A 13,014-nucleotide genomic window follows, 5' to 3' on the forward strand; every position below is an offset into this window, starting at 1 on the left:
AATTTTGTTGTGGCTGAGGGGTTTTTGGATTGATTTGGGTTAGGGGGTATTTTTTGTTTGTTTAGTTGTTTGGTTGGTTGCTTGGTTGGTTTTTGAGGTTGGGTCACAATGTGTAGCCTAAACCATCCTTAGGCTTCCTGCTTCAGCCTCCAAGTGCTGACATTACACGCCTGTGCCATCGTAATGAACTAACACATTTTTTTGTTTTTGTTTTTTTGGTTTTTGTTTTTTTGGGGGGGTTTTGGCTTTTCAAGACAGGGTTTCTCTGTGTAGCCCTGGCTGTCCTGAAACTCACTCTGTAGTCCAGGCTGGCCCTGAACTCAGAAATCTGCCTGCCTCTGCCTCCCAAGTGCTAAGATTAAAGGCGTGTGCCACTACTACCCGGCAGACTAACACATTTTAAACTCTGCATCTGGGGGGCTGAAGAAATGACTCAGTGATTAAAGCTATATACTCCTTTTGGAGAAGAATGGATTTCAATTTTTAGGACCCATGTCATGAGACTCAAAACAGATTATACTTCCAGCTCCAGGGGGATCTCAAAGATGCCCTCTTCTGAACTCTGAGGGCATCTGTACTAACACAGTTCACATTCACACATACACATAATTTTTTTTTAAATAAGGCTATAGAGATGGCTTAGTAGTTAAGAGTACTTCCAGTTCTCTCAAAGGAGCTGAGTTCAATTCCTAGCATCCACACTGGGCTAGGAAGGCCAACTCCAGGTGTTCTGCTGCCCTCCTCTGTTGTCCAAGGGAGCATTTTACACACATGGCATACATACATATGTATGTAATATATTACATACATATATTCACAAATATATAAACATAATGCATAAATAAAAATATATTTTAAGAAATCTGCATCTAAGGAGCTGGAGAGATGGTTCAGCTCTTGTAGCTCTTGCAAAGGACCTGGGTTCAAGTCCCATCACCCACATGGTGGTTCACAACCACCTATTATTCCAGTTCCGGGGGATCTGAAGCTCTCTTCTGACCTCCTCTGACACCAGGCATGCACATGTCCATATAGACACACATGCAGGCAAAACAGTCATATACATAAAATAAGTACATCTAAAAAAGTATTTTAAAAATCTGCATCTAGATTGGGTGTGGTGGTACAAACCCATAATTCCAGAACCTGAGGAGCTAAGACAGAAGGATTGGTTTGTGTATGAGGCCAGCCTGAGCTATAAAGTGAGTTCCATGACATCCTGGGCTACAGTGTGAAAAGCTGATCTCAAAAACCACACATGTTCTTGCAGAGGACCCTGGTTTGATTCCAAGCACCCACACAGTGACTTACAAACATCATAATTCCAGTTCCAGGAGAGCTGACACATTCTTCTGACCTCCATGGACACAAGGCACCCATAAGTACATGTAGATGGAACACTCATTCATATAAAATAAATCCATCTAAAAACACATGAACTGATTAATTATGGATCTAGATCATACATAGTAGCAAAACCTTGTAATTTTGAGACACAGGAGGCTGGAGGCTGAGGAAAAAGAATCATGAACTCAAGGCCTGGGCTACATTGCAAGACCCGTCTCCCTCACCTTCCTCCCTCCCCCTCCCCCCACTCCCCGCCCAGAGCTGAGAACCAAACCCAGGGCCTTGTTCTCCCTAGGCAAACACTCTACCACCGAGTTAATCCCCAACCCTGCAAGACTTCTTCTCAAACAAACATTCGCAAAAAGGAAAGGGTCTGTAATTATCTTGTACTGGGGTCTTATGGCCAGTGGACAGGTGCTTTGCCTGTGCTTTACGCCCACCCAGGGAGGGTAATCTTTTTATGAGAACTGGCTCAGAAAGTTTTCTGAAACTGTCTGTAGAAGTGGCTATTCAGCCCTCCAGAATGCTCAGCTTCTGCCTCTGATGTCTATGAAGATATTCAACTCTCATCCTCTGAGGTTGGGGTGTGGCTTAGTAGCACAGGACTTGCCCAGCATGTGCCAGCCTCTGGGTTCACTTCCTCAACATCACACACAAATGAGGCAGAAAAGGCTTCATCCTTTGAAACGACGCATAAAATAGAACAAAGACAGAAAGCTGCAAACCGCTGTGACTTCATGAACATTTCAGGAACAGATAGACATTTAATTCCGTGCAATATTTTAAATGCTTCTGGCAGCCAGGCCTAGGCAATGAAAGCCTATAAACTCAACTGAGGCTAAGGTAAGAGAATTACAAGTTCAAGGCCCGTCTAGACCATTTAGTGAGACCCTACCTCAAAATAAAAAGTAAAAAAGAGTCCGGGGGAGGGCACTGAAGAGATGGCTCAGTGGTTAAAGGCACTACTTGTTGCTCTTGCAAAGGACACAGGTTTGGTACCTAGCACCTACATGGTGGTGACAACCATCTGTAACTGCAGTCCCAAGGAATCCAATCCAGTGTCCTCTTCTGGCCTCCATGGATATCAGGCATGTACATAATACACATATATACATGCAGGCAAGCACTCGTGTGTGTCATATATACATGACAAAAAAAAAGTTGGGGATGAGCTAAGTTGTAGTGTGTTTGCCTAACATGTGTAAGTCCCTAGGGTCAATCCCTAGTACCCCAAAATAAAAAAAATAAAATGCTCCTGGCATTTTATTTTTGTCTTTAAGACAGTTGTGTTGTTAATTCATCTTACTGTGAATTTCCTAAGCGCTGGCCTTCCAGGAACACACCATGATGTTGTTAAGGGGATTTCGGAGATTGCTAAATGGAGATAATGCAGTTCTTCACCAATTACTATGTTGTAAAATATTTCCAAAGAGGGATATAGTCAGGTCCAGGAGCCAGACAGTGTATGCTGGAGCTAATGCCACTATCCTCCTGGCCATAGACACCTGGCCCTTCTCTATTGTCTGTCTTCCCAGCCTTGTCAATAAAAAAATAACACTTGCTGTGACTAGGGATGCCTGTGACTAAGAAATCCCCATGGCTGCCCTAGGCCTGAAGGCCAACAGAACAAGCACTATCAGTTTCTCTGAGCCAAATGGATCTCTACACACCGGCCATGAAACTGACTTTACTCTGGGTATAGAAAATGGTCTGGCTTTAAAGCACCTGCTTCTGAAGTTGGCTGCCTTACTGGAGGAGAACCCACTAAGGGGCTGCAGGACAGGGCCTTTACCCAGTTTTCTGTTTAGATGGGTATCGAAACATACACCTTTTATCCTAGCACTTGGAAGGGAGATGCAGCAGATTTCTGTAAGTTCTAAGCCAGCTAGGGCTACATATCAGGCTAGAGAGGTAGCTGTGTTAAGAGCTCATACTGCTGTTGCAGAGGACCTGAGTCCAATCTCCAGCACTTGGGTCAGGTATCTTTACAATGTGAACACACAGACCCACGCAAGCACACTTTTTGTTTGGTTGGTTGTTTGGTTGTTTGGTTGTTTGTTTGGTTGGTTGGTTGGTTTTTCGAGACAGGGCTTCTCTATGTAGCTCTGGCTGTCCTGGAACTCACTCTGTAGACCAGGCTAGCCTCAAACTCAGAAATCCACCTGCCTCTTCCTCCCAAGTGCTGGAATTAAAAGCGTGCACCACCACTGCCCGGCACAAGCACACTTCTTAAATTTTAAAAGATTTAAGTTACTGTATGTGTGTGAGAGATAGATAGATAGATAGATAGATAGATAGATAGATAGATGAAAAAGAAGAAGAAGAAGAGAGAGAGAGGGAGGGAGGGAGGGAGGGAGGGAGGGAGGGAAGGAGGGAGGAAAAAAGAGAGAGGTATATGTGCATGTGTGTACCACAGTGAACTTTGTAAAGTCAGTTTCTTTTTTCTAGGTTTACCTGGTTTACAAAGATCAAGCTCAGGTCACAAGCCATGCCTATAAAGTACTTTGTCAATTGTGCCACCTCACTGGCTCTAGTCTAGGTTGTCCGTGAATTCACTGAAGCCCTCCTACCTCTGCCTCTCTAGTTCTGAGAGTACAAAACTACCACACACTTGGCTAGGTGTTTGGTGTTTTCAACAACAGGATCACTTGGAGTCCACACCCAACATCCTGCCTTGGTGAACTTCACAGCATCTGTCAACAGCAGCTGGAGCCAAGCACAAAATGCAAAATCCTCTCTGTAGCTAGCCTCCCTAGGCTGGCCAACCATTTCTCTGCCTCCTTCCAGGGTATGGGCTGTATGTGAAATGCATACAACCTAAAAGCAAAGAAAGCCAGCAGATGCAAATGGTATTTTGCAGGGAGAGAGGCAGCAACCTGGAGGCCCAGCTGTCCAGCCTACACAACAGCTTTCAAGGAAGCTGGGGGTCAGCTGTTTGAGTGGTTGAAACACAAGCCTGGTACCTGCCTCAAACCACACTTGCCTTTGCCTTCTCTAGGAGTGTATTGCTCAACGAGCCCTTGCCCAAGGCTGCATCCCGTTCTTCCTGGGCCGATTCCCTGGAGAACCACTGTGTTTCATTCAGTTCTAGAGAGCAAAGAAAGCTTGGAGGCAGTCTCTAATGAAGCCACTGCAAGGCTCTGTGTGAGGGCAAGCATATGCAAAGGACTAACACCCTAAGAGACAATGGGCTTCCGTTGGGCTGCACAATATAGCCACCCTCTTGTTAAGACCCCACAGAAAGAAGACTCATCTGGACTACCCAGAGTTGCTAGACAAGGCTGGACACCAAATGCTCTGTGAGCATCAGCATGGTGGTCACATGCTGTAGTTGGCAGGTAAGTGTGGACCCTTATCTAACATCTGTGGATGAGGCAGCAGGGCTGCTTATACTTTACACACTGACTGAGTGCTGAAATGGTGTCCTCCTTGAGCTGGCTCAACAGCCAAGAGCTCAAGACTGTGTTTGCCAAAGGGGCCTGGAGTAAAACTTCACGAACAGCAGAGCATGCTCAGGATTTGCAGTTGACCTAGGGGTTCGAAGAAGACAGGTGATTATAGCGCTGAAGGGTTTTAGAGGGAAAACAAAACAAAAACATTCCCTCCCAGGCTGGAGAGATGGCTCAGCGGTTAAGAGCACTGACTGTTCTTCCAGAGGTCCCGAGTTCAATTCCCAGCAACCACATGGTGGCTCACAACCATCTGTAACAGGATATGATGACCTCCTTTGGTGTGTCTGAAGACAGCTACAGTATACTTATATACATAAAATAAATATTTAAAAAAAAAAGTTTCCTCCCACCAGGGTGGCCACAGTGCCACACCTCCCTCTGATCTGGAGCCCATTGGTCAGGAAGCTGTGCTAATGTGGGGTAGGCAGGATATGGGGATGGGGGGACTGGGCTCTGTTGGTGGGATGAGGGCATGAGGGAGGAAGACTTCACTCAGTTGATGGGAGGAAGGTATAAAGGGGGTTGGACTTCGCTTACTTGGTGGTAGGAGGGCATGAGGGGGGAGGACTTGGCTCAGTTGGTGGGAGGAGGGCATGAGGGGGAGGACTTTGCTCAGTTTGTGGAAGGAGGGCATGAGGGGGAAGGACTTGGCTCAGTTAGTGGGAGGAGGGCATGAGGGGGAGGACTTGGCTCAGTTGGTGGGAGGAGGGCATGAGGGGGGAGGACTTGGCTCAGTTGGTGGGAGGAGGGCATAAGGGGGAGGACTTGGCTCAGTTGGTGGGAGGAGGGCATGAGGGGGAGGACTTGGCTCAGTTGGTGGGAGGAGGGCATGAGGGGGAGGACTTTGCTCAGTTTGTGGGAGGAGGGCATGAGGGGGAGGACTTGGCTCAGTTGGTGGGAGGAGGGCATGAGGGGGAGGACTTTGCTCAGTTGGTGGGAGGAGGGCATGAGGGGGGAGGACTTGGCTCAGTTGGTGGGAGGAGGGCATGAGGGGGAGGACTTTGCTCAGTTGGTGGGAGGAGGGCATGAGGGGGGAGGACTTGGCTCAGTTGGTGGGAGGAGGGCATGAGGGGGAGGAGGGAATGAGGGGGAGGACTTTGCTCAGTTTGTGGGAAGGGGGCATGAGAACCAACGAAGCTAAAGAGACACAGAAAAAAGACAGGAAACAACTACCATTTCAGTGATAGAATTAATCTTTTAAATTTTCTTTCTAGAAACTTTTACAAATTCCAACTCATAGATACTTTTTACAAGAAAATGCATTTATGGCCAGGCAGTGGTGGCGCACGCCTTTAATCCCAGCACTTGGGAGGCAGAGGCAGGTGGATTTCTGAGTTCGAGGCCAGCCTGGTCTACAGAGTGAGTTCCAGGACAGCCATGGCTACACAGAGAAACCCTGTCTCGAAAAACAAACAAACTAACTAACAAAAAAAAAAAAAAAAGAGAGAGAGAGAGAGAGAGCGCCAACACATGGAAAGAGCTTGATCCCAGAGGCAGGGCAAATGGGCTCAGATTTCCAAATCAGATCTGACATTTCTCATGTGACTGCAGACCTGTGTGAGGCAGGAGGTATTCCCCATGAAGAACACTACCTCCTCAATACAACTGACTTAGGTACAATGTTTACATGTCCAAAGATGTATCCTGGCGTGGAGGACGTAGTTCAGCTGATTCTGCTTGAAGCCTTGGGTGTGATCTTCAAAGATGGCGAAAATTGGAAGGATGGCTCTTTTGTAAAATCATCTTCAGCTAAATAATATTAGTACATGAGATCCTATCTTTAAAAAGAAGAAGGTGTATATCCATGGGAGGACTCCCCTTCTCTGAGAAAAAAGGGGAGGGCAGGGAAAGGGCTGAGGAGAGGGAGGGACTGGAAGGAGAAGAGAGAGAAGAAGCTTCAATCAGGATGTAAAAAAAATTAATTAATTAATTAATTAAAAATTAATCATTAATTAACACTGAATAAACTTTGCCCTCTGATGAACTTATAAGGAAGAAGAAGAGGAAAAAGAAAAAGAAGAAGGAGAAGGAGAGGAAGGGGAAGGGGTTGAGGAAGAAGAAGAAAAAGTAGGAAGAGGAAGAGGAGGAGGAGGAAAAGAAAGAGAAGGAGGAAGAGGAGGGCAGGAGAGATGGCTCAGTGGTTAAGAGCACTTGCTGCTTTTCCAGAGGTAATGAGTTCAAATCCCAGCAACCACATGGTTGCTCACAACCATCTGTAATGGGATCTGATGCTTTCATATGGGCGAGCGAGGCCTGGAGCAAGCGGGGCCTAGAGCAAGCAGGGCTGGAGCAAAAGGGAGAAGGGGAAGAAGGAAGAAAAAGGGAAGAAAGTAGAGGAGGAGGAAGAAAGAGAGAGAGAAGGAAAGAAAAGAAGAAAAGTTGTATCCCGGCATGTACTTCTGTAATCTCTACACTCCAGAGGCTAAGATAGGAAAATTGCAAATTCAAGGTTGTATTCCTCCAATAGGAACAAGGTAAGATCACTGAGGAAAAAACTCAGTGTCAGGAGCCCATTTTCTTCACATTCTTTGAGACTGTGTCTGCCCACCTGGCATAGGGCCCCCTCTGTGCCAGGACAGGGGCCAGGATGCTCCTACAAAAAGTGACTGGTAGCTTATAGCTGCATTTAGTAGAATAAAAGATGGAGCATCCAAGGACATGAGGACCCCAAGAAGTGGGAGCAACACCTTACCTACAGCTTAGCAGAGGAGGACTCAAACTCTAGCAATTGCTCAATGTCATTTGGGAATGTCATCCAGCTGCCACCATCAACCACCAGCACAATCCCTGAGATGTAGGAAGCCAGAGGGCTAGCCAGGTACAGCACACTGTGAGCGATCTCTGTCTTGGTTCCGAGTCTTGGAATAGGTGAAAAAGGATGCTTTAATTTCGAACTGGCCATGGAGCCTCCTGGAAAGCAATAGGAAGTCAGACCCCAGTTAACCCCTACAGCACAGTGCTTACTGCTCTCTCCCTGACCCAGATCTGGAAACAGTGGTTGATCTACCAAAGCCAACAGCACATGAGGCAAAGTGATGCCCTTTGGACATTGGAGACCCTCAGAGTAGGCCAAATTAGACAGGGTAGAAGGTTAAACATTTAGATAACGTCTTGACTTGTTATTGTTGTTGTTGTATTTGTTTTTGAGACAGGGTTTCTCTGTTTAGCCTGGCTGTTCTGGAAGTCACTCACTCTATAGACCAGGCTGGCCTCAAATGTATAGAGATCTGCCTACTTGTGCCTCTCAAGTGCTGGGATGAAAGGCCTGTGCAACCACTGCCCAGAAGACAGAATTTTTAGGTCCTGCTACAATTCTAGAAGCTCTGATGTGTGTCTTTTTTTTGGGGGGGGGGGGATCAAGACAGGGTTTCTCTGTGTAGCCCTGGCTGTCCTGGAACTCCCTCTGTAGACCAGGTTGGCCTCGAACTCAGAAATCTGCCTGCCTCTGCCTCCCAAGTGCTGGGATTAAAGGCGTGCACCACCACCGCCCAGCTTGATGTGTGTCTTAAACTCCCAGAGAGACTTACCTAATCGCCGCAACCCCTCAGTGCCACTGATGGCACCAGGAGCCAGGCTGTTGACACGGATATTCTGGTGACCCCATTCCACAGCCAAGTGTCGTGTCATAGCATCTGCACGAGAGAAATGCATATGTAAGGGGAAATTGTGAGGCTGTTCTGCTCTGGGGTAGCCCAAGTGCCAGTGTGAGCTCTACAGTGTCCACAGCTAGGATTAAGTTCATGTGGAGATTATCAGCCTCCAGGGAGAGTCAAGGGAGGCAGTGGACGGGGCACACATACCCACAGCTGCCTTGGCAGCGCCTGCATGGAGCTGCAGCACCTGACCCCGCATACTGAGCGTGGCAGTAATGTTCACAATCACTCCTCCATGGTCCTGAAACATATAAGGGACGGCAATGAGCAGGTAGCAACAGCAGGAAAGGCCCCCGCCAGGAGGATACCCACCCGGAAGAACTTCTCGTAAAGCACACGAGACACATTGAAGGTGCCAATGGTGTCAATGTCGACCACAGTCTTAAAGGCATTGAAAGACAAAGCACCGGCAGGGCAAAGGAAGTTTCCAGCTGCACCTAGAGAACAGAGGGGAAAGCTGGTGACCTGTGGCTCTGAGAATACAGGGCGCTAACGGGCTAAGCCCTGTCAAGCGTATAAAAAGGAGCCTGACGTTCTGAGGGCAGCGAGAGTATGGAGACCCTTAAAGTGGTCTAAGCTAGACAAAACAGAACACCATGCACTCAAAGGATTTCTTGGGTAACAAACACAGAATAGAAGACTATATGCCAAGAAGAGGACTCCTAAGACTAAGTATGAAGGCAGCACTTGGGGGCAGAGGCAAAAAGATCAGAAGTTCAATGTCATTCTCATGGACATAGTAAGTTTGATCCTAGCCTGGACTATAGGAGATTCTCTCTCACAAAAATAGGGAGATAGATTAGATAGATGGGTAGACAGACAGACAGTCAGACAGACAGATGACAGTTTATTGCAGTTTATTGGCTTGTTTGATGGTGTTTTGTTGTTCTGTTTTGTGAATGTAGCCCTATTTGAATATAGAGCCTTTATCCAGGCATGGTGGCACATGTTGGCACATACCTTTATTCCCAGGAAGTAGAGAAGTAGAGACAGGCAGATTTCTTTTCCTTTTTTTTTTTTTTCTCTCTCTTTCTTTCTTTCTTTCTTTCTTTCTTTCTTTTTCTTTTTTTTTTTGAGACAGGGTTTCTCTGTGTAGTCCTGGCTGTCCTGGAACTCACTCTGTAGACCAGGCTGGCCTCAAACTCAGAAATCCACCTGCCTCTTCCTCCCAAGTGCTGGGATTAAAGGCGTGTGCCACCACTGCCAGGCCCCAACCCACATTTTTAAAGTAGACATTTCAGTACACAAAGCAACCTGTATGTGACTTAGTCATGTTCAGAAGGCATCCAGGGTAGCTTAGGATTTACGGGCCCATGACTCGGAAAGAGTAAGGTAGTCCAGGACAGAGCCTGTACTCTAGATTGTTCCTCTGGCAAATAGAAAGGTCATAGCTGGGCCAAGACAGAAGCTTTTGCCTGAGTTCAGTCTCTAGCAATTGTGAGGCCAAGTTGAGCCAAGACAAACACATAGGCTCTCTGTCACATCACTGTCCCTGGAACAGAGTTCTGGAGCTTCCAAATTATCAGAAGACTGTGGCCTCACTAATCCATACTCACAGTTAACGAGGATGTCGATTTTGCCAAATTCTTTCAGTGCTTGGTCCACAGCAGCCATGACAGCTGGGGGCAATCGGACATCCATAGACAAAGGGAGGCACCGCTTCCCGGTTGCAGCAATCAATTTCTTAGCAGCCTAGACAGCAGAGAGAAAGAGTTGGACGGCAGCCTCAGCCCAGAGAAGAGAAGCAGCCTCAGCCCGGAGTAGCACCCTCAGTCTGAAGTAGCACACCCATAAATAAATTAAAAAAAAAAAAAAGAAAGAAAGAAACTTCATGGGAATAACTAATCTGTGTTACATTAGGACCCCAAGTTTGTTGGGGTACCTGCCAGGGAGACTTAGCTTGAAAATAGCCACCTCATAGGGCCAGACCCCTGGTGGATGTTGGTAAGACTTCTTGCATTCTTTATAACCTGTGACCTGTCCAGACCCCACCTTCTCCCTACCCTCCAGGCCCTTCCCCCTGGACCTAAGTGGCTGAAATGATGTCCTTCAACACTACTGAGCCTACTGAACCATTCTGGAACCAGATGACTTCTAAAACCGTGACCCAATAACCAAACTTCTAAAAAGAACAAGGGGATCTCTGAGGGTCCACTTCCACTGTGTTCCTCTATGCAAGAAGAAACAGATCTTCTGCTTCTATCCTCTGGGTCTCAGGACTTTTCCCCACAGACTTCTTCTCACCATGGACACTCTTGGCAGACTCCGGCTGGCGATGACAGTGTGGCAGCCATGCCTACAAAACCAGATGGCAGGCCAGAGAAGAAAAGTATAAGGGACACGCCCCAGGGGGCTCCCACCAGGTACTACTACAGAAGGAACTCCCCCAGGTTTCTTAGTTCTTTAGCCTGAGCCAGGAATCAAGACCGAAACATGGCTGGCAATGGGCACAGCTGAGTAAGTCTAGATAGACTTCTGGATGCCATGACTGCCCACTCCTAGGCTTCTGTGATGTGTCTCTGGTTTGAGATACCCTGCCCCAGATACCATGCACATGGCAGAGTGCAGTAGGTTACTGGTGCCATTCCCATACCTGTGCAGGGCCTGCCTGGGGCACTGGAGTAATGGACAAGGAGCCCGTTTTGAGAGAGGGAGCCTCCCGGTGACAACAGTGTACATAACCTGCTCCACAGGTTTTCACAGAAGCTGCACTAACTTATCTGGACTTCATGACTTTGAATAGACAGAACTTTGTTCTACCAGAAGAAACTGCATAAAGCCACCACCTCTGAATAATAACCTACCACGTGGGCTAATTCCTGTGGGACTTGTGTCCAGCTGTGAGAAGCTGAGTCCTGGGGAGGCCTGGAGAAGGGTTCTTCTACCTCCACCTCAGGCCAGTTCTGAGCCTCTACCAGCTTTGCTAGCTGCTAACCCTCTCAATGAGGCCACAAAACAGTGTCCGAGAGACACTGTTCTCCCATGACAGCAGCACCCTGGCTCTGTCATGGCTCTACAAGGCTCTGAGGCTAGTCACACACAGTCTCACCCACTTCTAGGAGACCCCAAAGGTCCTGCCTTCCCCTCAGGGCAGCATTCAACCATTTCCCCCAAATTCACCGAGATCCAGACAAAGGGAGGTAAGGTGGCAGGGGGCGTTCTAGAGTAGTGTGTACCTCATGAAAATCTCGGCAATCCGGAAGCCAATCCCAGAACCACCACCTGTGATAAAGGCCACTTTGTCCCTTCAAAAACAGGAAAATGTAGTCATTTTAAAATATATGTATTTGTTTTTACCAGTGTGAGTGTTTTGCCTGTGTGCCTACAGACAGTTGAGTCCTCGTGTGGATGCTGGGAACGAAATCTGGGTCCTCTGCAAGAACAGTAAGTGCTCTGAACTTACTCAGCCATCTCTCCAGTCCCTAGAATCTACTTTAAAACCGTGTTTTAGCTTGACGGTGGATGTATGCCTGTAATTCCAGCCTGTGAGAGGGGAAAGCAGGGGGACTAGGAATTAAAGTTCAGATTGGTTTACAGAGAGAGTTCCAGGCAGCCAGGGCTTCACATCTCGAAAAACTATAGATAGATATTTCACTGTTAACTTAAGTCAATAGATAAGTGGCCCGCGGAGGCCTTTTACCCCATGAACTTTCACCCAGTGTCGTGAAAGAAAATACGCTCCTGATGAGCAAGAAACTCAACGGATTTGCTAGACACAAATCCTTGGCCACAAAACTGCAATCTTTAAAAGTCGGTTATTTTTAGTCTTTCTAGAAGTTCGGAGGTGAGGGAGAATATTTAGCCCAAAATTTTCTGGGTAGTAAGTTACCCAGTGAGACATGTTTTCAAAAGTGAGCAAGCTTCCTCCCTCAGCCTGTCATCCCATCCTTCCAGAACCCCAAGAAACCTCAGATCTATGATTGCCCAGAAACGGGGTACTGAGCATCTGTCCTCTGTGCTGTAACACACATTGGCAGATTCGTTTTGACCCTTGCCCCAACTCCGGATCGCTCCCTGGTTCCCTGCTTTAGCTCACTGGAGAAGGTCCGGGCAGAAGAGGTGGTGGTATTCAGAAAGACAGTCATCCTCCTCAACGTCGGGCAGAGGCTGTGCCATGATTGCTGTGTGCAGTCCGGGGTGGCGAGGTCAGCAGAACTGGGAACCAGATCTACGTTTCCAATGCAATACACAACGTTCTGCAGGCTGCTCGCTCCACCCAGAAAGATCCAGGACAAAGTTCTGCCCCCAAGCCACCTCGCCCACCAAACTCACGGAACAGGGACGCCCCACCCCCAAGGAGGTGCCTCGGAGCTTTACGCCTTCCTATCACATACCTTCTTGCGACTCCCAGCTTCCAGCGCTTCTCGGTCAACCAGGCGGACACCCCGCCCTTGGTGGCGCGCAGCCTGCTGGGACTACGAATGGGAGGAGGCACTGATGGAGAGGCAGAGGCCAGTTAAATCCCCAGTTCCTTTCCCAGTTGGTGTCGGTGCAGCTACTTAGTTCATGTACCCAAGCTGGCCAGGCGGCGTGGTATCAGCTGTGAAAGTGGGACTCCCGAC

At 47.8% G+C, this 13,014-nt stretch overlaps 1 protein-coding gene across 2 annotated transcripts; it reads right to left on the reverse strand.

Moving 5' to 3' along the window:
• Positions 1–5,974: 5,974 nt before the first annotated feature.
• Decr2 (2,4-dienoyl-CoA reductase 2) lies at positions 5,975–12,945 on the reverse strand. Of its 2 annotated transcripts, XM_034507281.2 has the most exons (10): positions 12,787–12,942; positions 12,489–12,620; positions 11,629–11,697; positions 10,697–10,748; positions 10,009–10,144; positions 8,765–8,889; positions 8,600–8,693; positions 8,327–8,431; positions 7,492–7,709; positions 5,975–6,669 (listed from the first exon to the last, which is right to left on the reverse strand). In XM_034507281.2, exons 2-9 carry the CDS (start codon positions 12,566–12,568, stop codon positions 7,492–7,494), a joined length of 879 nt encoding a protein of 292 aa, XP_034363172.1. In that variant the 5' UTR covers positions 12,569–12,620; positions 12,787–12,942; the 3' UTR covers positions 5,975–6,669. The 2 variants fall into 2 exon arrangements, with proteins under 2 accessions (XP_034363172.1, XP_034363173.1); XM_034507282.2 differs by lacking the exon at positions 12,489–12,620 and having other exon boundaries at positions 12,787–12,945.
• Positions 12,946–13,014: the final 69 nt, after the last annotated feature.

Source organism: Arvicanthis niloticus, chromosome 6 (assembly GCF_011762505.2).
Source record: "Arvicanthis niloticus isolate mArvNil1 chromosome 6, mArvNil1.pat.X, whole genome shotgun sequence".
NCBI lineage: Eukaryota > Metazoa > Chordata > Mammalia > Rodentia > Muridae > Arvicanthis > Arvicanthis niloticus.

What these genes read in the sequence shown, in the direction of transcription:
- Decr2 (XM_034507281.2), bottom strand. Translation starts at nt 12,568, where the DNA reads ATGGCACAGCCTCTGCCCGACGTTGAGGAGGATGACTGTCTTTCTGAA. An exon ending in GTCTGCCAAGAGTGTCCATG is followed by an intron (nt 10,145 to 10,696) that starts GTGAGAAGAAGT and finishes TCTGCTGTCTAG; the next exon opens with GCTGCTAAGAAATTGATTGC. An exon ending in TTTACGAGAAGTTCTTCCGG is followed by an intron (nt 8,694 to 8,764) that starts GTGGGTATCCTC and finishes TATATGTTTCAG; the next exon opens with GACCATGGAGGAGTGATTGT.